The following is a 27574-nucleotide window of genomic DNA, read 5'->3' as shown; positions in this document are numbered from 1 at the left end:
TCCATCACCTGATCACATTTCTGATTTTCTTTTACATATTTAAATGAATAAAAAGCACGCTTATTAGGACATAAGTATATAGTTTAAAATGTTTCCGAAGAGTTATATGTCCCTTCATCGGTTTTAGGACTAAATCTTTGTCTCAAGGTAGTACTTAAAAAAACAATCTCGTGGGATTACGCTTGTCGGACCACTTTATTTATTTAAATAAAATAGAATCGAAGGTCGTTACAGAAGCCTTACGTAACACATGTCATCAGATGTTTATCTTTTGTTGACTAGTCGGTTAGTTAGACGGTTATAACCCTGGATGAAACATGTGTATATGCTTTTGAGGAAGGGTATTTTCGGAGTTTTCATTTCATTCAAAGCCTGCACCTTCTTGAATAACGCCCGCTTTTCCACATCCCTTGTTCTTTTTACTTTTTCTTGACCGGTATGTTGGTTGAAAGACATTTATTGATTATAGAGTTTGAAACACATTATAACCGTATCACAACATCAACTAGAACAATAAGAATGTGAAGTAGTTTTTGTTGGTAAAAAATGTGAAGTAGTTCCAAGTCTTAGAAGACACATTCTTAGCTTGTGTTTGCATTAAGAAAATGTCTCAAAGAAGGCGGAGGGAAGAGCCCTCACACATTGCTCTGCCTCTTCATCATTCACTATCAATGAAATGTTCACCTGAAAAAAACCCACTCATTATAAAACCTATATTCATCTGTATAAACATGTAGCAGTAGAGTTTCAACCTTAGATGCACCCTGTGAGATCAAAACACACATAAAACTAATGAGCAAAAGCCTTGCAATATTCACACAATAACATGATTGTGAAACAGTCAGAAAATTATAAAAACATTTCCGAGGAAGCCAGTAGCTACAGGGACTGCCTTGTCCTTGCTCCAGTTACTAATAAGTAGCATTTTGGAGACTGCAGGGTACGTTGCTTCAAGTATATCAGCATTTGTAAAATCGTCACTGGTTATAAACCATATCTCAAATGCATCATACTGCCAGCAACAAAAGCAAATGAACTCATCAACTGATGACACTTTAATATGTTCAAACAAGGGAACTATCAGAGCATCTCCAAAAGACACTCTATAACTCAAAATATAAAGTTTTTTTGCTCTCCAAAAAAGAACTTCAAAACTTCAAATTTGAAGTTTTGAGGAGTGAAACTCTATATTTGAAGTTTCCGTCACTGGTTATAAACCATATTTCTAATGCATCATACTTCCAGCAACAAAATGAACTCATCAACTGATGACACTTTAATATGTTCAAACAAGGGAACTATAAATGAAACTAAGTAGTCCCTTGTACCAAGACTATCAACAATGGTTTCCACTGTTCAACACCCTCCTCTTTTTTTAACACTTCACATCATCTTTTCTCTCTTCTACCTAATTATTCAACACTTACTTCATTTCTAAACTTTTACAATAGTTTTTAATAAAATTCAATACCATACCCCCACTATTTTCAATTCATTTTTATTTTTATAATTTACAACTAAATATTAATAATAATGTTGATTATAATTAACTTAAAGAACTAAATGACATAATTTTAAATAATTTTAATTAAATTTTGAATTTCTATTCTTAGATAATTTTTTTAATAATACTAAAATTAGTATTAGTAAAACAAATAAAATTACTAAACTTCAAATACAAACATACAAAACAACAAATAAAACACATAACTAAAAATTAGAAAAAGTTTTTATATCCAAATCAAACGAAACAAGTGTCTATTAATAGAATATAAAATTTTATGAGTTTTGAAATAAAAATCTTTAAACTTTAAATTAATTTGTTATAAATAATCAAAGTCAAATAACTAGAGTAGTATAAAAAATCAAAAATCACAAACATCCAATACAAAATAGACATCTCGCTTTTTGGGATCCATTTCTTTTTGCTTTCAACATGTTGAATAAATTCAATAATGCCATGTCATTGTTTAATTTTTTTCAACAACTTCATTGTAAAGGTTAAGTAGTTGAATCAAATATTCAACATGCTCATTGTGCATAGTCTAAGGCAAGAATGATCACCAACACTGCATAACTCTTGTGCACTTTACCACACAAGAAAGCATGAAAAAATTCAGAATTTTACGTTACAAAAAAACCACAGATATCAAAAAAAGAGGAGACTGTAAGTTACCTAGTAAGTTTGAACGCCACATCTTCAACCATGTCTTCAGTCTTATCACCACCTTTAACAGAATCGGATTCTAAAATCATGGAAATAAAACAATAAAGATCGATTTTAAAATGTTTTCAATATCATCGTAGGGTCATAATCAAGATTAAAAAAATCAATAGCATCGAACCTGGTTCATAAGTCGGATCTTTATCAAGATCATCATCAAACTCATCGGTTGTACTTTCCCCATCCACTTCATCGCCATCGGCCTCCGCCTCTTCCTCGTCGCGGGTTGGTATTGTGGTGATGAGTCTTTCTCACGAAACGGCCACTGCCACTGTCTTGAGGTTCAAGATTCGCCAGAGTATATATGATGTTTTAGCTCATTCCCTCGATTGGCAATTCAGTTCGTTAACGTTTATTCAATTGTATGTTATCAACTAAATCATTTAATAAGCAAATTCTAGTTATTTTTAAAAGTATGCATTTATAGTTTTTGGTGTTTCCAGGTCTCCAATGTAACATTTTTTCTCTCTCACTTCTTTTTTTTCTTTAGTATGTTCTTATAAAATGTTTAAAAGAATTTCTAAAATCTGAATAAAAAGAATTATCATAAATTTGGTTCAATATTATGTGAGGCATTTCACAAAGTGAAATCGACGTTGATGCTAATGTTAACATGATTTTATGATATGTGCTGCTATACTGTACAATATATGATTTTTCTTACTTTTTAGATTTGTATAAAATGCTGCTAAAAATAGAACTCCGAACCAACTAAATGAATTCTGATGATATCATTAAACACACAAGTTGGCTAAAATACTTAGCTATTTTGAAAATACTTATCTCAAAAATTATATTAATGAATAATGCTTTTATAATCTGTTTTTTAAGACAAATTAAGTTTTAATAACACATTGTTGTTTTGATTATATATTTAAAAATGAAAATATGGTAAAAAATTAATTATAACTAAAAGGCATCAAATTTTAGGTGCGCTTTAGGCGCCATGTCAGTCCCGTCTTCAAATCTGGGAGCGAGATAGAGAAAGAGGCTTTCGTGTCCGAATCTACCAATGGTGAAATTGAACGGAGGATGAGGTTGAAACTGTCTATGGAATATCGCAGCTACGTCGTCGTAGTCGGTGGATCGCTGGAAAATATCTGCCATCGCTCTGTCGCCGACTATGAGTTGTAAGGTGGATTCCGCCATTGTTTCTTGATCTCTCGTTCTTTCTCTCGTTTTTTATTATGGACGATAAAATCTGTTTCGATTTCAATACAACCTCTCCTCTTTTTTATGTGTCATACAATTGATATTAATAAGCCCAAACACATAGTAAATCTTAATACCTAGGCCCACTAGTGCTTATGTGTCTTCATTTTTCATATAGTCTTGTGTCTTCAACTTTCACAAATTAAATGATTTTGTCACCATTAAGAGTTTCTTGCTTCTCTTCAGGCTTCTTCTACAGTTAAAGTTTTTTTTCAGTAATCATGTTAAATTTCATACCATTTTCAAGAGTTTACATGTTGCATTAACAACTTATTGAGAGAGAACTTCAAACACATAACAACCCAACAAGACAAGAAGAAAAGAAGAAACAGAAACAGATGAAGTTGGCTCCTTCGTATGGGTGGAACTGGAAGATCCGGAAGAGGCTTGGTTAGATGGTGAAGCTACTGAGGTTAATGGAGATGATGTTAAGGTCCAATGTACGTGCCTCAGGGAAGACGGTATGTGTAACCAAATACTTTAAGACACACTTTGTCTCTCTATGCTATCTAACACATCTTTATTATATAAGTCGCCAGTCTATAATTTTATTTTATTTTAACACGTAAGATAATCTTTTTGTGCATCAACTTGTTATAACTTAATACAAAATGATTCATCTCCATCTCATATTAGTAAATCATTTTCCCATAAATATTAATATAAACAAGTCTATATATTCTTATTCTGTATGAAAAGAAATGGGAATCAAATTCTTATCCAAGAATACATCTCTTTTTTTTAATTCAACTTTACTTCTTCTTACACGGCTATGTCACTTTGAACTCTGAAATTTTTAAAAGAACTTCAAGTAAAAGTTAAAAAGTTTGACATATATTTGGTTTGTTCAACAAATTCTCCACTCACACAACACTTTCTCATAAAATGACCCTCCTCTAGCCTCCTTTTACTTGTTTCTCTAACAAATGAATCAAGACGTGGTAGAAACGTAAGTGGAGTAGGTTAGGTTTAGGGAGGAACGTTTAAATAATGCTTCCTGACGGTAGAGGACCGGTTTCATGATCGGAACCAATAGTAAAGTCTTCTTCATCATCATCTCTCACTCTTGATTTCCTCTGATTTCTTCCTTTTGATATATTCTTTCCTCTTATACACATTGTACAGTGCCCTGCTCCTGCTCGGTTGGGTGAAATATGTATCCAACTGGTAGTTTCATGCCTCCATTGACCATTATTCTCTTCTCCACCTCCATACTTTGTCTCTTCTTCTTCTTCTTATAAACTGTTTCTTCAAATATTGATCAAATTTTAAAAACCTTTCCAAGCATGGATCCATCATTCCATCTAAAGAGAGAGAGAGAGAGAAAGAAGATTCGTGTAGCCTTTTGTTTGCGAGGCTAAATGACAGTAGGAGAGGGTTCTTTATATATGTATAATTCCCACGGGTACACACTACACACATATATAAATACATATATAGTTTTTGTAATATAAACTGTAGAAAACGCTTCTTTGTCTGAACATTTCGTTAGTTCATAAAAAGAAGAAAGATGATTACATGAGTAAGGAAAAAGGAAGGTGCATTTGAGGGATGTTCATTGACTTATAAAGTTACAAGAAAATGTCATATACATATTCAAAAAATTACAAAAAAAAGAGAGACGGAAGGAAGAGAGAAACGTACAAGTTTGGTGTGTTACTCCATTTGCAAGAGGTTCCTTTCACTTGTTACCATTTGATCATTTATTCCTTTCAGTTAAATCTAACACAGTAAAAGTTAGATCTCTTTTGACCGTTGTGAGCCAGCCGACGTCCGCCTATTAATAATTTACAATCACAATAATACAATATGCTCTAGCCTGATCTAAATGTTAATTACTTTCTTTTGTAAAAGTGTGCTTAAACATAGAACGTACCATCATTTTCTCGATACTACACAATACTAGTGGAAAGTGACTTTATTGAGAACCTTCAAAGGCCTTCATATAGCAGTGAACTAGTTGTTGCTGACAGCATCTCTAAACTTTTAGGTTGATGACAGTGGAGACCAACACCAAGAAAGCTACAAAACTTTGGTTGGCCATTCTCTTTCAAGATCACATCAAGAACAAGTTCGAGGGCCATTACTATTGTGGTTACATGACACACACATTTATTGGAGTAGCTTTCCATAATTACATTCACCAATCATCTCAGGTATTACTATTAACTAGGGGCACTGCCCCCGCGCTTGCGTGGGGTTGTAGACATATTTTTTGTTTCATCTCAATATTTGTTAGAATTATTGTAACTGTGAATTTTGCGTTTTGGGTTGATCAATGTTTTTTAAGTTTTTTTTTATTGTTATAGGGTTAGAGTTGTGATGATCTACTGTGTATGCAATGTTCTCCACTCATGAAAGACTAAACTGTGTTAGTAATATGATTGATATAGTTCGTGGTGTTGCTTGTTGTGTCACTGAGACTTATTGTTTGTTTGTCTTTTTAATTTGTTACTTGTACTGTTGAGATTACATAAATTATATTAAGGTTGTTGAGAGTACCTTTTGTTTCTGGATATTTTTTTCTCCAGTTTAGTTGTGTAAGTTGTGTGTATTAAATAATATTTTTTTTTATTATATTGGTTATATGTTTTTTTAGTTTTAAACTTGTTGTTTTTACCGAACATTTAAAACAAATATATGAAGACTTGTATAAATAACTATAAAATGAGTGACAATTAGTATTTGGGTCTTAATGAGTTTTAAACGAATATATGTATTTCTCATAAGAAAACAATAGCGTTGGCATGTTGACATTGAGCATGTAAGCTATTTTTATAAGACAAGAGGAGTGAGCATGTGGAGATGTTGTTGCCGCCTTTGTGTCTGTTGGGATTGTCTCTTGTATCTCCTGGTGTGGTTGTGTTTGTTTCTCTTTTATTTGATGGGTAATATGTAAACAAAAATCATTAGTAGTTGTATTTATCAGAGTTTGTAACTTACTCTGCTTTTTTGTTTAGGTAATTTCACTGATCTTGGTTGTCGTTTTCATCTTTTTCGTAAGCATCTGTGAAAGTAAGTTTGTAAATTGTTAAATATTTGGCCGTGTAGTTTATATTTGTTTAGCTGGCTCAATGTATGTGTCGTTGATTTTTAGTTGAGTTGATTGGTTTGGTATATTTGTTTTGAAGTTTATTTGTAAGATTAGACAAAAAGAGAGGTGATCATTAATGATTCGTCTTTTTTGAGATTCTAGTTTTTGGTGTTTGATTGTTTGGGTTATTGTGGTTTCTTTTAAACAATAAAATAAAGATTTGTGTAAAATTAGATTGATAAGTAATGGAGATAAATAGACGACCACAAATCTTGGGTATGAAATATTTTTGATTATTGATGTTAGCACAATATAGACAGTAATATAAAGAGAATTATGTGTTGATTGTTTCTTACGGATCAATGAGGAGACGGATAACGACTCGAGTTGTTTCTTTGGTGAGGCCAGAGCCTTGGACAGAACGAATTTTCTCAACCACATCTGTGAGTTTAAATATCAGTTATGATATCAAAACATAATATAAACTCAGATGCAATATGATAATATACCTGAGAGTTCTAGGTTTGTGTTCGCAATCACTTGGAGATTGTCGAACAGTCTAATCTTGACTGAAGATTGATCTCAGGAGCACCTGTGATGACTTCATCAATAATGGTTAGTGAGATGAAACGAATGAGGAATGGATGATCAGTTATCTTGTACATGCTTGAGCACCTAGAAACCTCAAAACGATCGACTTTCACAATGGAACCAGCTTTCAAAGATGACATGTAATGATTAGCACGTCCGACGGGAGTAAACCCATGAATCACATAATCTACAAATAATATTATTCAACAAAGAATCAAGAAATAAATTAAAACAATTATGTTAAATAAGTGTTATAGATCGAAGATTAACTTACCTTTTCATCAAGGAAGAGAACCTTGATTTCCACAAACTCCCTGTCTTTCTTGAAGTTCAGGGAATCCCAGAAGCGAGGAAGCCAGAGGCTATGCTCTGACTACTACGACCAAGACGGAGAGATTCGAAGGTTGAGTGACGGACGCCGGGACGCCGGTTTGACGAATTGGAGAGGCAGAGAGAAACATTTTCTAGAAGTTGGTTAAATCAAAGAGGAATCAATGAGTTTTGTGGAGATGCAGATTGGGTTCATCAAAGATGAGAATCATATATATATGGTTTATATAGGGGCTACAAATCAGGAACATTTATGATCAAGCGATTTAAGATGTGGACATGAAGAGTTCACCGGTGAAAAAATAGATTACGAACAGACACATGGCGCAACTCTGTAACTCAGACTTGTTTGAGACAGTGATGAAAATAACCCAAACTCATGTTAAACGACAACAGTTTACAATATGAGAAAACTATAATTGTTGAAAACTTGAGTTTTTTTCATATAACGTGATGAATCTCATTTAAAAATGAAACCCGTAACGCACTTGTAGGTCCGACCCTCAGAGGAAGCCGAAGAAGCAAGAGCTTCCGACCTTCATAAATATATATTAGGTTCGCCCATCAATGTACAAAGTATTATTTAGCTTAGTGGTATAAATGTTGGTGTTTATATCTCAATAATCCGGGTTCGAGCCATGGACTTGATATTTTTTCACACTTTTTTAAAGTGGGGTACACAAAACGCTAACATGGCGCGGTGGGGAGTGAGCATAAACTCTTTTATTATAATATAGATTTGATCTTGATTTTAGTTTCTATTTCATAAAACCTTATGGATTATATGTGGCGTTCGTGAGCCAATATTAATAACAGCCATCAATCATCCAAGATATCACAATTTGAGCTTGATTTGAGTTTCTATATTCATAAAACGTTGTAGATTTGTTCGGCATTCATGAGCCATTGATGCTAATTTAACTAGTCATTTTACATACGATATGCATAAACAGTGGATGCAAAATGAATCCATAAATACGATATACATGAGCCATTTATCCGACATTCTTTCCTTCGACGTACGTTTGATAATGTAATCCAACAATCTCATTATGCTAGAAGGGAGTATGTATTCTGTTTAAAATTTAGTTAGATAGTCAATCGTGATTGGATGGTACAAACTGATTCTGTGTTAGTCAATGTCCTTTCATGTTCCTCAATCATATCTTCTTTTGGTATATATCCAACGTTTTCACTTGCCTTATTATATCACAAGGTATCATCCCCAGGTAGATATTATTTAGAAAATAAAGGGGCTTATTGTGAAGCAATTACAGATGTTTTAACCTGTTATATATTGGGCCAGATGAGGATCAAAATGGGATGGGCCAGAATGAGTTTGACTGCTAATGGACTTGGCTGATTCAAAATGGTGAAGGAAGTCTTATTGTGTGTTTTATTGTTTTAAGTCAACTTTCTGGCTGATTCTTTTGGTGTGTGTGTGTTTGGGCGTAGGCCATTTTGGTGAGGCGTCGCAAATCCTGTGCGAGTGAGAACATTTAGAACACGTAGATGCACATGTAGTGTTACTGAGATGTGTAGCTGATTCAGTAGAGGTTGAAATGGATCAAGGAGGTATAGCCATCTCTTGTTCACACTATTGCTTCTGACCTGTCCGGCGTCTTTATGTTAATCATATGATCCTGATTCCGTATACTTCAGCAAACATAATCAATGTATACGTTACATGTCGTTTTAATGTCTACGTAATGAATAGAATATTTTTCTTAGTTATATGTGACTTTGCTTCTTTTTCATGATGAGGCCTTTAATGTCTTACTGATCTAAAAGGTTAACGTAAACCTTTCTGACTCACGAATGTGATGATTTCAGGTCCTCAACAACGTGGGAAGTGCTGAGGCCGAGACAGGAGACAAAGAGCTGGGTGGATGTCGTTTGGTTCAAAGGAGCAATCCCCAAGCTAAGCTTCAACATGTGGGTTGCGAACTATGATAGGCTGCCAACACGCTCCAGGCTTGCATCATGGGGACTACCTATCTCCGCAAACTGCCCTTTCTGCTCCAACTACGAAGAAACTAGAGACCACCTCCTCCTCTCATGTGAGTACAGCCAAGCCATCTGGAGGGAGATCTTCATCAGGTGCCAACCGCCTGCATCGCCTTTCGCAAACTGGGCTGAGCTTATTTCTTGGATCAGAGTTGCCCGATCTTCAAAGCTAAATCTACTAAGGAAGCTTGCAACACAATCAGTGCTCTACCACCTGTGGAAGCAGAGGAACAATCTGGTTCACAATCAAACATCAATACCGGCTGCAACTGTGTTCCACGGCATCGATAGAGAGCTGAGGAACATCATCTCAGCAAAGAGACACATGAAGAGATTTGACTCCTTCGGGATTATGTAGCTGAGATAGTTGATCTCTGTAAAAAAAATAGGCTCTATCTTGTTTTTTTGCTTCTTTTTTGCCAAGATGGTTCAATTTCTAGTTATTACTATCGTAAGAACTCTTATTCATTTGTGATATTTACGGTTTAGCAAAAAAGAATGCGATGAACTTCTCGTTCTAATAGTTTAAAAGATATAAGCTCATCTAGTTCTCCTGCAGCGATTTGATGTATTCATAATTGTCAGAAAAAAAAAGAAAATCTGTGAAGCTATATTGGACCAGCATGTACGGGCGGGCCCTACGGGCTATATAGCTCATTTCTGATGCAATGGTCGGTCAAAATCACAGACTATTGCTGGTGGATGTCCACGTAATCTGGAGTGGGGGACTTATTGTTTTTCCCCACAGTAACAGTTATTACGGTTAAGATCTTATAATTATAGGTCATGAAAGAACCTTACTCTTGTCTTAACTTGACCATACAATTTTGCTATTTTAACAGTCAAACTTGTAAAACGAGATATTACTAAATTTTTATATTAAAGTGTGATTAAGATGGATACAAGGAGCTATGCTTAATACAAATGCACGTCTCTCTCTCACTCTCTCTAATTCAACACTATGATGATTAACCTAATCTTTTTTGTTTTTAAACCCAAAAAAAGAGTCAAAAAGAACAACATAAAAAGAGAAAGAAAGAAAAAAACGGTGGACTTAGGTTGGGATTAGAGACAGAGAGCACCAGCATCTTTCAGAAGAGGGACAAGTGAGCCGTTGATATGAGAAGCCATCACTCTCTCCATTGACCCCACCATCTTCCCACCGATGAATACCACCGGAAGTCCCCCCCGAGAAGTGGAAGTGCCGCTTGAACGTCCAAGGAGACGAAGGAGAGCCCGGTTGATTTCAACGCCATAAGGGTGGAGGTCCAGCTCGTGGACGCCGGGACTCACTCCCATTCCGCGGAAGAGACCACTGACGGCGTGGCACATGCAGCAAGTGCTCACGCTGAATATAACCACTGCGTTTTCTGAAGCCATAGACTCTACCCTGACCAGAGTATCCAATGGAAACACTCCCATGTTGTTCACCTTGTTGAAGGATAAGGAGCTGCGAGTTTCGGTTTTGTATTGCATTTTGTCTTTCTAAGTTAGAGAGATGGAGTATGAGTTGGTTGGGATAGGGAGAGCGAGACGCATGCATGCTATTTATAGAAGGTGAGCTTCTCTACAGTTAAGTTGGTACATTTAAAAAAAAAATAAAAAAATGCCAAATGATAACAAAGTAATTGATTTGATGGCCGTGTTTAGCTTTCGTGATATATGATATTTTAATGTTTATAATGTTGTCAAATTTTGCTTTGCAATATACAAGTACAATATTTTTGTCGTATATATATTTTTAGTTAAATAGGTTAAAACAATAAGGGAATTTTGTTATAGATATCTATTCTTCTTGTCACGCTGAGTTAGAACTTTGATGCTGCCAACATTATATGAGCAAAGCCGTAACGTTGAGATGAAGTAGAATGTTTGGATATGGCCGGTGGTTATCCATTATATTCCATTTTCGCTTTATGCTCAAATCCTCTAATCAGATCTCTATAATCAAGCTACATATAATAATATGATTGATCATTATGATCTTAGAAGGAGGTGGAATATTTTGTTTGGAATGTGATCCAAGTAGAGAATCAATCCCACTAATATAGCTAGGCATAAATATATGTATATATACATATAATGAGTTGGAACTTGGAATATGTAAATCAGAACCGAATTTCGTATAATCATTTATCATAGACCAATGGCGATATATAAAATTGGCAATTTTTATTAAAAAGGAAATAAAGGAGTCAGCAATATGCTTGGAATGAGCTTTTTAAAAAAGAAGACACTGTTAATTATAACTGAATGAATGTAGAAGTAATAGTTTTTGTGTGTCATTATGTACGGTCAATAGGCTCCTTATATACAAGGTTGAGAGATCCTAATCTCATAAGGAGATAGAGTAAATACATCATTATCAAGACATTAATAGGATTTATCTAAATCTCCTAGTAGTTATCATATTACTCCCCCTCAAGTTGGAAGTGTGAGATGTCGAACACCTAACTTGGACAACAAATCTTCAAAGAGTGGTCTAGGTAGAGCTTTAGTAAGGATGTCTGCTAGTTGATTCTTCGAGGTAACATGTTTTGTAGTGATGAGCTTCTTTTTAACAGCATCGCGCACGTGATGACAGTCGCGCTCAATGTGTTTAGTACGTTCATGAAAAACAGGATTTGCAGCAATATAAATGGCTGACTTGCTATCACAAAATAGGCGCATAGGAGTAGGATTTGGCATACGAAATGATTCAAAGAGCTCCTTTAACCACTTCAATTCCTTGACAGTTTCAGACATAGCACAATATTCAGCTTCTGCGGATGATAAGGAGACATTATCCTGTTTCTTGGCCCGCCATATAACCGGAGAGTCGCCAAGGAAGATGATGTAGGCACTGATAGAACGTCGTGTAGCAGGACAAGATGACCAATCCGAATCACAATAGGCACTAATATGGAGGGAGTCGTTGGCTTTTAAGAAAATGCCTTGACCCGGACAGCCTTTCAGATAGCGAACAACTCGGAGAGCCGCCTCCCAATGAGGCAGGAGAGGTTTCTGCATAAATGTAGAAAGAATGTGCACGATATAGCCAAGTTCTGGTCGAGTGTTGGTCAAATATATCAGTCGACCAACCAATCTCCGGTACTGCCTCGCATTAGCTAGTGGACCAGTGGCCTCTGCAAGTTTGTGATTGAGCTCCACTGGTACATAGCACGGTTTACATCCCAATAAGCCAGTCTCAGCAATAATATCCAGGGCGTACTTTCGTTGGGACAAGTAAAGACCAGAAGCATTGCGAGCAACCTCAATTCCCAAAAAATATTTAAGTTTGCCAAGATCTTTCATACGAAAGCACCGTTGCAGATAATCTTTGAATTCTTGTAGAGCAGTGGCATCATTGCAGGCTATCACAAAATCATCCACATATACCAGAATGTGAAGAATTACAGATCCTCGTATCTTTGAGAACAGAGAATGGTCAGCATAATCATGAGAGAAGCCAAATTTTTCCAAGGCATCCGATAGTTTAGCATACCAGCACCGTGGAGACTGTCGTAATCCATATAGAGACTTCTTTAGTCGGCAGACTTTAGTTGGATCCGAGCTAGTGAAACCTTGTGGGAGTTTCATATAAATTTCTTCCTCTAGATCCCCATGTAAGAACGCATTACTGACGTCCATCTGATGTACTAACCATCCATTCGCTGCTGCTAACTTAAGTATGATACGAACAGTTGAGAGTTTGGCAACAGGGGCGAATGTTTCAGTGAAATCCTCTCCTTCTGTTTGATGATTTCCAAGCACCACAAGTCGAGCTTTGGGTCGTTCCAGCGTTCCGTCAACATGATATTTATTAGAATATATCCACATGTTTCCAAGAGCTTTCTTTCCAGGAGGAAGAGTAGCAACCTCCCAAGTATTAGTTTCTTCAAACGCAGTGACCTCCTTACCCATAGCATCGTTCCAAATTTTAAGTTTAACTGCCTCTTTAAAAGACTTTGGAACCTCGTCGTGAACAATAGATGTCATGTATGCTCGATGGGTATCTGAAAACAAATGGTCAAAAACATAGCTAGAGATAGGATACGGAGTGGTACCTGAAACCGTTCGTAGAGGACCATGATCAGGTGAGGAGAGATCGTGAGAAAGTTTATTATTTTCCTGTTGTACAGAGTGTGTAACATAGTCCTTGAGAAGAATAGAAGGAGTCTTGTGGCGCAAGCCACGGCCAAGTATCTCAGGTATGCCTGGTGAGGGAGCATCAGCCTGTTCAGACGAGGTATATGGAGGTGGAGAGGATGGTTCAGGTATATTATTGTGTCTGGAAGGATCAGGAATCATAGAAGGCAGGGTAGGAGTAGTAACAGGGATCGAAGAGCGCACAGGAGGAGAAGTGGGAGTAGTTTCGTTCGTAGTATCAGGAGGAGTAGTCATAGGTGCAGGCACAGCTGGAGAAGATGGCAAACTCCCCCTAGATTCATCAGCAGGTGAAAGCCAATCATCAATTGATGCATCATAGTAGTTGGTAGGTGGTCGAACGTAATCATCAGAGTCGACTCCAGGAAATTTAGACTCGGAGAAAATCACGTCTCGACTAGTGAAAAAATCTTGTGTATCCAAGTCATATAGATTTCATGCTTTCTTGCCATATGGGTAACCAACAAAGATACATTTTCTGCTACGATTACCAAACTTGTCTTTAACTCTGGACCGTCGGTGTGCATAACACAAGCATCCAAAAACTCTAAGTCGATCAAAATCTGGTTTCTTGTTAAACAAGAGCTCGTATGGTGTTTTGCCATGTAAGACCTGTGATGGCGTGTGATTGATCAAGTGAGCCGCCGTTAGTATGCTCTCGCCCCAGAAAGTGGAAGGTAGGCGTGCTTGGAAGAGACATGCTCGCGCTACATTGAGTATGTGGCGATGTTTCCGTTCGACGCGGCCATTTTGCTGAGGTGTGTCGACACAGGAGGTTTGATGCTCAATGCCCTGTTTCTTGAAGTAAGACGCAAGACACATAAATTTAGACCTATTATCAGTCCGTATCTTCTGAACTGCTCGATTAAACTGGCGTTGACAAAGGGCAAGGAACTACTGTAAAAGACCAGAGACCTCTGACTTCTCAAGCATTAAATAAATCCATACGGCTCTAGAGTAGTCATCGACGATGGTTAAAAAATATCTTGCTCCACACGAAGATGGAATACGGTAAGGTCCCCAAACATCACAATGTATCAAAGAGAATGGAGAAGAAGTTTTATTTGAACTATCAGGAAAAACACAACTGGTTTGTTTGGCCCTAAAGCAAATTTCACAAGACGTAGCTTGTTCTGAATCAAAAACTAAGTTATCTAAAAACGGTAAGGATGATAAAACACGGAAAGATGGATGACCAAGCCGTCGATGCCAGAGTTCTGAGGTAGAAGAATTCTTCAACACAGTTCGGTGGACACTTGCAGCTGTGACTCCAGTAAAATGATAAACCCCCTCACGTTCTTCACCCGTTCCAATCAGGGTCTTCGTAAAACGGTCCTGCAATACACACAAAGTATCAGTAAATATAGCTATGCATCATGTTTGTTTGAGTAAACACGACACTGAGATCAATGTGCAGTTGAAATCAGGAACAAATAACACATCAGTCAAGTAATAGTCACGACTGAGTTTAATAGTGCCCTTCTTCTGTGCTTTAGAATATCGTCCATCAGGAAATCGGATTGACGATGGTAGTATGTCAACAACATCGATTAGAAGAGACAGGTTTCCTGTCATATGGTGCGAAGCACCTGTGTCAATGATCACATCACTAAATATAGGTTTACCAGCTAGTTTCTCAGTAGAGATGCTAGAATTTTGCTGAGAAGATTGAAGTAGATGAATGATTTGCGAGATCTGGTCGTTGTTGAGATTGTTTAGTGGTGCAGACGTTGCATTGTTGGTCACAGCTCGGGTATGATTAGTACGACCACGACCACGACCTCTGTTTCCAGTATTAGAGAACCGGCCTCCACGTCCTCGTTGGCCAGAAAAATTTGCTCCAGTAGTCTTTTGTAGTTCATACCACCAATCAGGGTATCCGTGAAGAAGAAAACATTCAGTCTGGGCATGACCTGTTCGAGAACAATGAGTGCAAAGTCTATTTGGATCACGGCTTCGGGGAGCTACTGCAGTTGGTGATGAGTCCTGTTTCGGTGTCTCAGAATGAACAGAGAATCCAATAGCGTCATTCTTAACTTCTGTAGTACGAGCGGAGTTGTTGTGTTGCTCTTCCCAAATTATGCGTGAATAAACATTGTTCATATCAGGTAGAGGATCTTCATCAATAATCTGAGATCGTATAGTTCGAAAACGAGATTCATCGAGTCCAAAGAGGAATTTATGAACCCGAATCTCTTCTCGTTCTTTTTCAATATCTGGTGCAGCTTCGCAGGTACACGCACGAGTTGTCGCAAGATTGTCAAGCTCTTCCCAAAGTTTGGTAAGCCGACCATAATAGTCTATAACAGATTGGCCATTCTGTTGACATGAACCAATTGCATCGCGTAGCTGATGGATCCGAACTCCATTGCGGACAGAGAAGCGACGTTGTAGAGTCTCCCAGAGTTTATGAGCATCCGGAACAAAGGTTACTGTCGAGCGTATTTTAGGATCAATGGAAGTTCGTATCCAACCAACGAGCATAGAGTTCGTTGCAAGCCATCGAGAGAGGTCAGGTTCAGTCGTTGGTTTGAGTATCGAACCATTGAGAAATCCAAGCTTCCGTTTGGCTTGAATTGAGTTAGAAAGTTCAGTGGCCCATTCTGTATAGTTATCACCGCGAAGCAAAACTGAGGTGATGAGAGCTCCAGGGTTATCAGATGGATGAAGGTAGTACAGAGAAGAATTAGAGAGTTCTGAAGTAGTAATCACCGGAGCTGGCGTAGAAGATAAAGTAGAAGTAGTGTCCGCCATATTTTTTTAGAAACACGGCAAGAAAAAAATCGTTGTTTTTTTTTTTTTAGGTCAAAGAATCTTTCTGCTCTGATACCATATAACGGAATGAACGTAGAAGTAATAGTTTTTGTGTGTCATTATGTACGGTCAATAGGCTACTTATATACAAGGTTGAGAGATCCTAATCTCATAAGGAGATGGAGTAAATACATCATTATCAAGACATTAATAGAATTTATCTAAATCTCCTAGTAGTTATCATATTATTAATAATATGGTTGCAACCAGCGTTTAGTTGCTACCAGCAGAATGTAGAGTCTTCTTTGGATGTATGGAAATTACCACATCTTTATATGTATATGTGATAAATTAAATAGCATGTTCAGTTAGATAAAAACTGTCTAATTCATATAGTTTTAGATCGCAAGCTCACAAAAAGCCTGAAAAAGGTCGGGAGTTTGACAAAGTTGGTCGTCACATGCAACTTTAGCTTCCATGCATGCGTCTGCCTTTTATTATCTGCGAATTCGCCTTCTTGTTTCTCATGTTTGACCAACCACTTCTCCCCAAAAAAGAAAAAGGTCAAATTAGAATATTATTGTTGTCAGCACAAACAACTTGTTACGAAAATTCATAGGTACTAATCTGCAATAAAATAATATAACTCCTAAAAAGATATTCATAGGTTACATTTCTGATTTTCTTTTACACATTTAAATAAATTAAAAGCATGCTTATTAGGACATAAGTAGAGTTTAAAGTGTGTGGGAAGAGTTAGAGCATCATTATCCCGGGTTTTTTAGGGCGGGGTTCTTAGGAGAATATAAGAAACTATTTCTTAGTTTTTAACTAAAATCAAGGGAAGAGTTAGAACACTAGACCATCATTATCCCAGATCCTTAAGTGGGGTTTTTAAGAAAATCAGGGATTTAATTAAATCAAAAGTAATTAAAATAAGAGTAATCGATCCTTAATAGGTGACTTTGGTAACCGATTTAGAATGGGTTTTTTAGAACACGTGTCAATCTTCCCTAAGTTTCATTTTTTTTTTCTTTTTTTTTTCTTATGTTTCTCTCGTGTTCTCCGTCTTCTGTCGTCGTCTCCATCTCCTCTGGCTTCTCCGCTGGACGATACAATCTTTCCTAAGTTAACAACAAAAGCACTCTCCTTTCGTTTCTTCAGCTACCAAATCACTCTCTCCCTCTCTGATAAGCCTTAGGTTTCAACCAAGCACCGCCGTTGTTTTATCGGCGCCGGTCAGTCGCGCAGGATTTATCAAGCGGTGCGGTTTGATTAAGCCGAGAAGAACCGCCCGGTTCGGGACGATGGCTATGGCGGTTGCTCCTCTCGAAATCTGCGTCAAAGCTTCCATCACTACACCCAACAAGCTCGGAGACTGTTAGCTCTCTTTCTCTCGGAAAATGTAGATGATAAAGCTGCAATTTTTATTCATGTTTTCCTTAATTTTCCCTTGCAGATAGATACTTAAAGCATTTTGTGTGTTACCTTAATTAGTGCTTAGACTGTTTTTTTTTTTTTGTCAAACTGTGCTTAGACTGTTTCTTAGTTTAGAAATCTGAAACTATCAAAACAAATTTAGAAATATAAAAATGCAAACTTGATTGCTTCTAGTCTAGTCTCGAGGGTTATTTTTTACTTCACGAATTGAGTATATGCATAATTTTTGTTGGTAGGCCCTTTTTGCCAAAGGGTGTTGTTGACTATGGAGGAGAAGCATGTGCCTTATGACATGAAAATGGTGGATTTGAGTAACAAGCCTGAGTGGTGAGTGCTTGGGATCTCCTTTTAATGTGTTTAAAGATTACATGATTCTTGATTAAATGACAGTGGTTTCCTTACTTGTATTCTTGTTTAAATGTTTACAGGTTCTTGAAAATTAGTGCAGAAGGAAAAGTCCCAGTGGTGAAGTTTGATGAGAAATGGGTTCCGGATTCTGATGTGATAACACAGACTTTGGAAGACAAGTACCCTGAGCCTCCTCTAGCAACCCCACCCGAAAAGGCTTCAGTGTAATTTCTCAGTCCTATGTTGTGTACCTAATAGTTTTCTTGGCTGAAAATTTGTAACTTCCAGTTAAGAACTTTTAATTTGTGTGTGCAGTGGGTCAAAGATCTTCTCCACGTTTATCGGTTTGATGTTGTAATTGCAGCCGATACTTTGTCATTCTATTGTGGAGAGGAAATGGTTATGTTACAATTTTTGGTCAAGGTGTGTGGTAACTTTATCTGACAGTTAGAGTCAATGATTGAGATGGGTTTACTTGAAAAAGACATTCTTTACTACTTAGTTAGGACCAACGCTAGCAAACTAGTTAGTCTTGAAAAGTTTATTTACCTGATATGGTGGTGGGTATGTGAAGCTGAATCTTTGCTAGATACATCATTTGATCTTTGATCGTTAATGTGGCAGTTGAAGCGCCACACATTATTTCCACAGGCTCGAAGACTACAAAGCAAGAGGAACTCAAGCGGCTCCTTACCTGACTAGCACCTTCTACATCGAGCTTTCAGAGACAAAAGACTTGGTGTTTATCCGAGGTGATGTTGTGTTCATAAGCAAACTCACTGACGAGGAGGCGAAATGGATCATGGAGACCGCTCAGTCGTTTTACTTGAACGACACTCGGTACAAGCTGCTCGAGAGGTAATAAAAACTTGTATTCTTGTGTTCTTGAGACACGCTTGTATTAGAATTGTTTTTGTATGGTAATAAAAACTACATCACACAAATGGTTGAGAATACTTCTCTTTAGTATGATTTATATAGTACAAACTATATGTATACTGATAAGAACTGAAGTGTATATTGATGAAGAACCTCCCAATAACACTTCTCTTCATTCTTGAATCCTTCCTCATGTGTTTCTTCTTTCTCCAATCTTATCTTTAATTTTTTTTTTTTTTAAGAAACCCCTTATTAAGAAACTCCCATTGGAGCAAGAAAATTAGGTGACTCTTAACTAAAATTTAATACTTAAATAGTCATTAAGAAACCTAATGGATTTCTAGGGATAATCATGCTCTTATATGTCTCTTCATCGGTTTTTAGATTTGGTGAATTAACTAAAGCTGATTTGGGCCATTATTCTTATTTGCTATCAGGCCCAAAAACCATCTCTCTTAATCCAACCCCAATTAGATTTAATTAAAAAGCTTCTAAAGTGATGTAACAGGACCTAGACATGGGCATCAAATCCATAATCCGAAATCCGAACCGAACCTGAACCGAAAAATCCGATTCGTACTCGGTCCGAAATGTAAAAAATACCCGAATGGATCTTGTAAGGTGGTACAAAACATATCCGAACCCGAAGTGTTATTAACCGAACCCGAAAAACCGAAAAAATCAAAAAAATCTGAAAAGATATCCGAAGAAACCGGTCCGAATGTTCAAACTAATATACAATGTAATTATATAAAACATGAATATATATTTCAAATATTCAATTTCATATTTATTTTGATATGGTATCTAACAATAATTATTTAAAATTTAAATAACTACTTTAAATACTTAATTATATATAAATAAGTATATATTTCTTATGTTTTGCTTTTAAATTTTAGATTTGATTTCGGGTATATCCAAACCGATCTGATATAACCCGAATCCGAATGATATATGGTTCCTTTATAGGTTCTATGATGTGATACAAAACCGACCCGAACCCGGTGTGTTATATCCGAACCCGACCCGTACTTGCAAATTTACAAGAATGAGACCTAAGAGGTGTATCAAAAAGAACCGAAATCCGAAAAACCCGATCTGAACGCCAACGGGTATCCGAACGCCCAGACCTAATAGGACCTATTGTATGCTTTTGCCTGTTTTATATTTAATGCACCAAATTTTAGCAAAAAAAAAAAAAAATTAAGCTGATTTAGGTTTAAAAAAAAAGAAAAAAGAAGAAGCTGATTTAGGTTAGGACTAAATCTTTAGCTCAAGGTAGTACTTAAAAAACAATCTCGTGGGATTACGCTTGTCGGACAATAAAATAAAAATCGAAAGTCGTTAGAGCAGGATTAATGCAGGAGCTAAGAGAAGTGCTTAGGGGTGGGTTCCACCACAAAAGGAGAAGAAGAGACGCCAAACACGCCATATCTGGAGTCGATGCTTGAACTGTTTTGCGGGCCCCACTGACACGTGGCAGCCCGCGATTGGTTCGTTTTAAATTTTTTATTTTTAAATCAGAGAAAAAACCAAAAAAAAAAAAAAATAAGCACCCCATTTGGGGTGCTAGGGTTAATGGTGCTCTTAACAGAAGAAGCCTTCCGTAACACACATGTCATCAGATGTGTTACATGTGTATTTTTTGTTGACCAGCTGCTCGGTTAATTAGACGGTTATATAACCCTTGATGAAACAAGAGGTGTGGATATGTTTTTTTTTTTTTTTTTTTTGATAAAATGTGAATATTATACCAAAAAAGAACAAAAATAGATTTACAAGGGCTTTAAAGCAAGATTACATATGACTAAAAAGAAAAAAAAAACCAAAATGGAACTAGAACAAACTATGGATTAGGCAATATGGTCTAGGCGAACCTAAACCACTAAGATAAGAGTCCTTGACAACGCTTATGGAATAAGCGAACAAAGAGGGTGTCTCTCAAAGTCCTGTCGATCTTACTGAACAAGACGGATGTGGATGCTGGAGAACCATTGTGGAGTCTGCTGTTCCTTTCTCCCCATAGGAGGAAAACTACCGCCCGAACAAGAAGCTTCTTTAGAGTTGCTGAGAGGCCTGGCGTGTCAGTGAGCATCCAAGCAATAAAGAGAATCCCAGTTATAGAGAGTCAGGTTGTGTATATGCTTTTGAGGAAGGGTATTTCCGGAATTTAATTCTCATTCAAAGTCTGCACCTTCTTGATTAACCCCCACTTTTCCACACTCTTTGTTCTTTTTTGTTGACCGTTATGTTTGTTGAAAGAAATTTATTGATTATAGAGTTTGAAACACAATATAACCGTACCACAACAACAACTAGAACAAGAAGAATGTGAAGTAGTTCCAAGTCTTTAGTAGACACATTCTAAGCTCTGCGTTTGCATTAAGAAGAGGTCTCAAAGAAGGCGGAGTGAAGAGCCCTCACACATTGCTCTGCCTCTTCATCATTCACTATCAATGAAATGTTTACCTGTAAAAAAACACACATTCCACACTCATTATCAAACCATAACAATACTATATACACATGTAGCAGTAGAGTTTCAAACCTTAGATGCACCCTGTGAGATCATCTGCACGTTCACTCCATTGCTTCTAAGTACTTTGAAAACCTGTTTCGATCATTCATTCCATTCACATTAACTTCATAATCAAAAGCCAACCGCAAAGACTAGATCACTCACCTTCTCTAATATGAGTGATGATTTCTGAACGTTTCCTATGAGAGAGATGATTGATCTCCGCTGAAGCAGCTTAACAACAGCAATCTTCTCTAGCTCCTCCACCACATGATCCAGCTCCTGTTTCACACACCAAATCATTTTACAGATATTACAATGACCCTCACAAAAAAAGTATCAACGGAGACTTACGTTTGCCCGCTGAACTAACTCTCTACCCCAGAGCTTTGCTGGATCCAATGTCAGAGATATACTAACTTCACTTGTTGCCACAACATCCACTGATATGCCTAAATCTTCAAATGTGGTAAACACCTGCACACAGAGACAATATGTATGATTGTAGTGTAATACTAATCATTATCTAGGTAGATTACCTTGGCGAGGAAACCATATTGACCGAGCATTCGAGTGCTTGCTATGTCCAGCATGGTCACATTACGTTTCAGAACGATGCTTGTCAGCACAGCCTACGAGAAGGAGTGAGAAGAAGAGGTGATTGATAGTTTTTGATATAATTGAGTTTAAAAATTACCATTGTTTCACAAACCTTACTCATGTCTCTGGATCTGGTGATGACAGTTCCTGGAGCATTGGGGTTGTACGAGTTCTTAACTCTAACGGGAATGTCACCGTCTCTTGCTGGCCTCATGGACAGTGGATGCAACACCTGCAGTGAATGAAGAAATCTGATCAGCCATTCAGACAGAAAAAGATCTCATCAGCAATTTAGATAATCTACCTGAGCACCAAAGTAAGCAAGCTCAGCTGCCTCATCGAACGTTAAGTATGGAACAGACTGAGCTCCAGAGTATATGTTGGGATCACAAGTCAAAACTCCATCCACATCTTTCCAAACCTACACCAGAGTAATATTTGATCATCAAAATTCGATCTGTATGATGCAATCTTGGCTTAAACCTATACCTGAATCTCTCTCAGTCCTAACGCTTTACCAATCGTTGTGGCTGTCAAATCACTACCACCCCTTCCCAACGTCGTTATAGCACAAGACCTCCATCCCTGTTGATACAACTCATGAGCAAAAAGCCTTGCAATAGTCACACAGTAACAGTAAGTGAAACATTCAGAAAAATTATGAAAACCTTTCCGAGGAAGCCAGTAACTACAGGGACTGCCTTGTCCTTGCTCCAGTTATTAAGTAGTGTCTTGGAGACTGCAGGGTACGTTGCTTCAAGTATATCAGCGTTTGTGAAATCGTCTGTGGTTATAAACCCAATCTCAAATGCATCATACTGCCAACAACAAACAAGAACACAACTCATCAAAGTAATGACACTTTAATATGTTTGACAAACAAGGAAACTATATAAATCAAACATACTTGACGAGCTTTGTGGCCAATTTTGTTGAGGTACGCAGAGAAGAGCCTTGTGGACATGCACTCTCCGAACGAAACCAAGTAGTCCCTTGTACGTAAGGTTAACTCTTTCATCATCGATATGCCTTTCAGTAGCTGGTGTAGTCCTTCTAGGTGTTCTGCCATTGATTAACCATGAAAGTTGATTCAGAAACAAAAATTTAACAGATAGAAACAAGAAACAAGACACTTACGTGCAATAACCGTTGTTTCCACTCCAAGCTCATGAGCAGTTCTGAACACACACAGAGTTTTGTTTTACTGTGAGCACTAAATAACAATCACAAGAACATGACAAACATTGTTTTCATACTACCTTAAATGGAGTTCCTTAATAAAGCTCAGTTCTTCAATACTTTCTACATTTGTGACACCACAAGTAACAGCCTTCTCCCCAGCCTAATGAAACCCAAAAGTCCAAGAAAATAATTAACTAACTATACCAATAGGAAGTAGAAAAGATTAAGAATGTTTTTTTTTTGGTACCTTCAAAAGCTTATTAGTAGTCTTGCCCATTGCTGATAACACAATAACAGGCCTCTCATCAGGAAAGCTGAGTATAAGATTGGCAACTTCTTTCATCCTCTCTGCTGACTCCACCGATGAGCCTCCGAACTTCATCACACACGTCAGCTCTTTGCCGGTTCCGCTTACACTCCTCGTCTCAGTCTGTTTTCTCTCAATCAAATCGACTCTTGCAGCTTCACAGCTAACTCTCAAAGGTGTGTTCCTACAAGAATGCTCTACGGTTCTAAAGATTGCGCTACTCGAGGTGGGAGTGACTGAGAAGTTACAGATCCCCTTTGTGCCAAACTCAAGCCTTTTTGAACTTAAAGCAAGCCCTGGAGTTTGAACTCCATACAACTGCAATGAAGCCGCCATTAACTTAACAGTGAAGCTTGCTTAAACTCAGTGTTGTGATCTCGACGAATGATACAGCTGTGACTGTTCAAATGGAGAGCCTGCAACTACAGAAAGTAATAGAATAAGAAGTAAAAGATCATGTCTTTCTCATGGGATCTAAATATTATAATGATTTAACAATTAGGTAGAACTCTGTCACGGGTTGATTATGAAAAACTCTTTCTTTAACCATTTAGGACAATGTGAGTTGACTAGGAGAGACACATGAAGACTACTTCTCAAATAAAATCAAACAACCAATTATACAAGCGATCATAATAAGTAATAAGAGTAACACTTTTGTTCAAAAAAACAAAAAGAGGAACACTTTTTTTTACAGAGTTCTTTGGTAAGGAGTCAAAACTCAAATGGATCTGTTATAATCAAGAATCTAAGGCATGCACAACAAGAAAATCTGTTTCTTCATCACCTAAATGGAAGAACTTATAAATCATTTGACAAATTAAAAAGAAAATAGCAAATGGTGATTGTAACAAAGATCAAAACACTGTTAAGAGCATGCATCCAAATGAAGACGATGAATGTAGGCAAGTACCTCAACTCAACCTCTTTGATTCCTTCGGACACAGCTGTATCGACCGGTCGGATTCGCCGGCCAGGCTCCGAAGGAAATAATGATTCTTTTGTGTTTAAGAAGTGAAAACGGCGCTTAAGACACAATTAAGAGGACGTGGAGACACAACACTGTGGTTGTGTTGCCCTTCTCAGAATTGCACGGTCCAGATTCAATCTCTGATTCGAGATACCCTTTCAGCCTCGGGTAAGCCACTAACATTTTTTTGAATGTGTTATTTAGTGAAACAATGACGACATGTTACTTCTTCTTCTCGTGCACTTATTTTAGATATGAGAATAGTCTCGACAGTGACACAACGTGAGAAAGACTTGGCCCCACTCAATTTCAATAATCACAAAGACGATAATGCAATGATCGATAAATGTAAGCATATATTTGATAACAGAAGCGTAATGTGACAAAAGAAACGGGTTTCAGAAGTTTATTTAAGAGGTTTAGGATACGGGTAGGAACTGGTTCGACCTATTTGCGTTTCGAATTACGAAGTTAAAGATTTTAATCTCATTGATATTATAAATTCTGATTCGTAATTGATTCAAATCAGTGCGGGTTCACTAGGTTCGAATAACCGATTTAAATTATTTAAAATTTATATATATTTAAAAAATTCAAAATCTAAAATATATATATATATATATATATATATATATTACATATATATTTAAATAATGGCATTTCCGTGATTATTTCTAAGTATATGCCCTGTTTCATCCGAATCAAATTGCCCAATAAAGCGCTGAGATTCTCGAGTCAATAATACCATTGGTGTTCTCATTAGGCCAGCGTGAAGAGATCGCAGATCGGACATCGCCACCGCAGCTCATTTCCTACGCAAACCTTTTTTCTCCGTTCACCGCCACCGCGATGGACTCTCCCAAGCATTCTCTGATCCCTAGCTTCCTCTATTCATCTTCCTCATCGCCGAGATCCCTCCTCCTCGACCAGGTCCTCAACTCCAACTCCAACGCTGCATTCGCGTCCACCAATCTCGAGAAATCGCCTTCTCCTTCTCCGGCGAAGACGACGACGATGGTGTCTCGGAAGAATTTCTTGATCGCGTCTCCCACGGAGCCAGGGAAAGGGATCGAGATGTACTCGCCTGCCTTCTACGCCGCGTGTACCGTCGGTGGGATTCTCAGCTGTGGTCTCACTCACATGACCGTTACTCCTCTCGATCTCGTCAAGTGCAATATGCAGGTATCTATCTACGTAACCGTTTTGATCCATTACGCTTCGTATGTTATCAAGACTCGTTTCCTCCGATCTACGTCCCTGTGTTGCTTAGGTGTTGAGATCTACGTTTTAGCCTTGTTCGGTGATTGATATGTTTAACCTTCTTGATCTCTGTTATACGTATAATCGTTCATCGAGTTCCACATTGAATCTAAAATTGAATAGACGCCATTCTTGTGCTGCTTGATGTACGTGATTATGCGTGTTTGTGGATTGATTCACTTAACACTGATATGTTCATTGGCATCTAGATTGATCCAGCGAAGTACAAGAGCATCTCCTCTGGTTTTGGGATCTTGATGAAGGAACAAGGAGTTAAAGGATTTTTCCGTGGGTGGGTTCCTACTTTGTTGGGTTACAGTGCTCAGGGTGCTTGCAAGTTTGGATTCTACGAGTTCTTTAAGAAGTACTACTCTGATCTTGCTGGACCTGAGTTCACTGCCAAGTACAAGACCCTCATCTACCTTGCTGGTTCTGCCTCTGCTGAGGTTATTGCCGATATTGCTCTTTGCCCGTTTGAAGCTGTTAAGGTTAGGGTTCAGACTCAGCCTGGGTTTGCGAGGGGAATGTCTGATGGGTTTCCCAAGTTTGTCAAGTCTGAAGGATACGGAGGGTGAGTGTTTGGGCACCAATAATATTCTCTCTCTTTGTTACAGCTAAAGCTATTTGTTTCTGATTTTCTTGTTTTTTTTGTTGCAGCTTGTATAAGGGTCTTGGTCCACTTTGGGGACGTCAGATTCCTTGTAAGTTTCTGTTGCAGTATATCTTTCTTTAAGCATTGCATGATTCTTTAAACGCAACAGAGTGCTGATTGATATCTGCAAATGTGACAGACACCATGATGAAGTTTGCTTCTTTTGAGACTATTGTTGAGATGATCTACAAGTACGCAATCCCCAACCCGAAACACGAGTGCAGCAAAGGTCTTCAACTTGGTGTGAGTTTCGCTGGAGGATATGTTGCTGGAGTGTTTTGTGCAATCGTCTCTCACCCTGCTGATAACCTAGTTTCGTTCCTCAACAATGCTAAGGGAGCAACCGTTGGAGATGTAAGTCTATGTTTAACACAATTGCGAGAAACTATTGATTTTTGTGTTGCCATAGGATCAACATTGAAGTTTTGATGTAATGAAATGTTGTTGCAGGCGGTGAAGAAGATAGGGCTCTTGGGACTGTTCACAAGAGGACTTCCTCTTAGGATTGTGATGATAGGGACGTTGACTGGAGCACAATGGGGTTTGTACGATGCCTTTAAAGTTTTCGTTGGCCTGTAAGATCCTCTCTCTCTCAGTCTCACCTCACTTCCTTTCATTCCCTTCCTCAAAAATGCTAACTCTCAATTCTTTTGATTTGATTCAGTCCAACCACCGGTGGTGTTGCTCCAGCGCCTGCCATCGTTGCTGCTGAAGCCAAAGCCTAAAGACTAAATGATGATGAAAAGGCTTAGGATTTTTTTTTGACAAAATAAAGAGAAACGTATTGTAGTGAGGAAGAGTGAGCTCATCCTCCCGGTTCCAACTTTATTATTTTTTCTTTTTTGAATTTTATGTTCCTGAATTCAGGATAGTGCTCTCTCTTTCACAGACTCTTTTCCCTATCATTGTTTCTTTTGGGTTTTTGGGATTGTAATCATAAAAAGATGAGAGGGACACATTGCAAGATAGGGAGAGTGAGCACTCCCACTTACTACTTTTGGTTATATTTCATTTTAAAATCTCTTGTTTCATTTTCATTTGCTTTGTTTCTGCTTATAGAAGCATCAAATTATCTTGTGATTCTGCATACTCCGTAACTGAATGAATGATTATGCTT

At 37.6% G+C, this 27574-nt stretch overlaps 4 protein-coding genes and 1 long non-coding RNA gene across 7 annotated transcripts; 2 read left to right on the top strand and 3 right to left on the bottom strand.

The window, feature by feature from the left end:
* Positions 1 to 575: 575 nt before the first annotated feature.
* On the bottom strand, positions 576 to 24745 carry LOC106431327 (aspartokinase 2, chloroplastic). 3 transcript variants are annotated; one of them, XM_048751953.1, is made up of 14 exons: positions 24489 to 24745; positions 23516 to 23997; positions 23346 to 23428; positions 23224 to 23264; positions 22994 to 23148; positions 22755 to 22904; positions 22576 to 22671; positions 22391 to 22507; positions 22199 to 22318; positions 22026 to 22118; positions 21841 to 21963; positions 21652 to 21768; positions 21517 to 21579; positions 576 to 684 (listed from the first exon to the last, which is right to left on the bottom strand). In XM_048751953.1, the coding sequence occupies exons 2-14, from the start codon at positions 23909 to 23911 to the stop codon at positions 598 to 600; spliced, it is 1641 nt and encodes a 546-aa protein (XP_048607910.1). In that variant the 5' UTR covers positions 23912 to 23997; positions 24489 to 24745; the 3' UTR covers positions 576 to 597. The 3 variants fall into 3 exon arrangements, with proteins under 3 accessions (XP_048607910.1, XP_013727589.1, XP_013727597.1); XM_013872135.3 differs by lacking the exon at positions 576 to 684 and adding an exon at positions 21220 to 21437; XM_013872143.3 differs by lacking the exon at positions 576 to 684 and adding an exon at positions 21220 to 21437 and having other exon boundaries at positions 23516 to 23991; positions 24489 to 24737.
* Positions 10102 to 10973, bottom strand: LOC106431381 (glutaredoxin-C8-like). Its single transcript, XM_013872182.3, has one exon. It carries the CDS (start codon positions 10872 to 10874, stop codon positions 10464 to 10466), a length of 411 nt encoding a protein of 136 aa, XP_013727636.1. The 5' UTR covers positions 10875 to 10973; the 3' UTR covers positions 10102 to 10463.
* On the top strand, positions 17465 to 18329 carry LOC111205171 (glutathione S-transferase DHAR3, chloroplastic-like). The gene is made up of 3 exons (XM_048751954.1): positions 17465 to 17678; positions 17975 to 18065; positions 18167 to 18329. The coding sequence occupies exons 1-3, from the start codon at positions 17606 to 17608 to the stop codon at positions 18312 to 18314; spliced, it is 312 nt and encodes a 103-aa protein (XP_048607911.1). The 5' UTR covers positions 17465 to 17605; the 3' UTR covers positions 18315 to 18329.
* Positions 24746 to 25281: 536 nt separating the features above from the next.
* Positions 25282 to 27494, top strand: LOC106431316 (mitochondrial phosphate carrier protein 3, mitochondrial). The gene is made up of 6 exons (XM_013872125.3): positions 25282 to 25727; positions 26015 to 26376; positions 26463 to 26506; positions 26597 to 26811; positions 26908 to 27032; positions 27122 to 27494. The coding sequence occupies exons 1-6, from the start codon at positions 25395 to 25397 to the stop codon at positions 27180 to 27182; spliced, it is 1140 nt and encodes a 379-aa protein (XP_013727579.1). The 5' UTR covers positions 25282 to 25394; the 3' UTR covers positions 27183 to 27494.
* Positions 26630 to 27091, bottom strand: LOC125584085. The gene is made up of 2 exons (XR_007321085.1): positions 26874 to 27091; positions 26630 to 26842 (listed from the first exon to the last, which is right to left on the bottom strand). It is a non-coding gene; the product is annotated as an uncharacterized LOC125584085 (long non-coding RNA).
* Positions 27495 to 27574: the final 80 nt, after the last annotated feature.

Source organism: Brassica napus, chromosome C3, assembly GCF_020379485.1.
Source record: "Brassica napus cultivar Da-Ae chromosome C3, Da-Ae, whole genome shotgun sequence".
In the NCBI taxonomy this organism is placed as follows: Eukaryota; Viridiplantae; Streptophyta; class Magnoliopsida; order Brassicales; family Brassicaceae; genus Brassica; species Brassica napus.
This window is presented reverse-complemented; position numbering and strand designations above follow the sequence as displayed.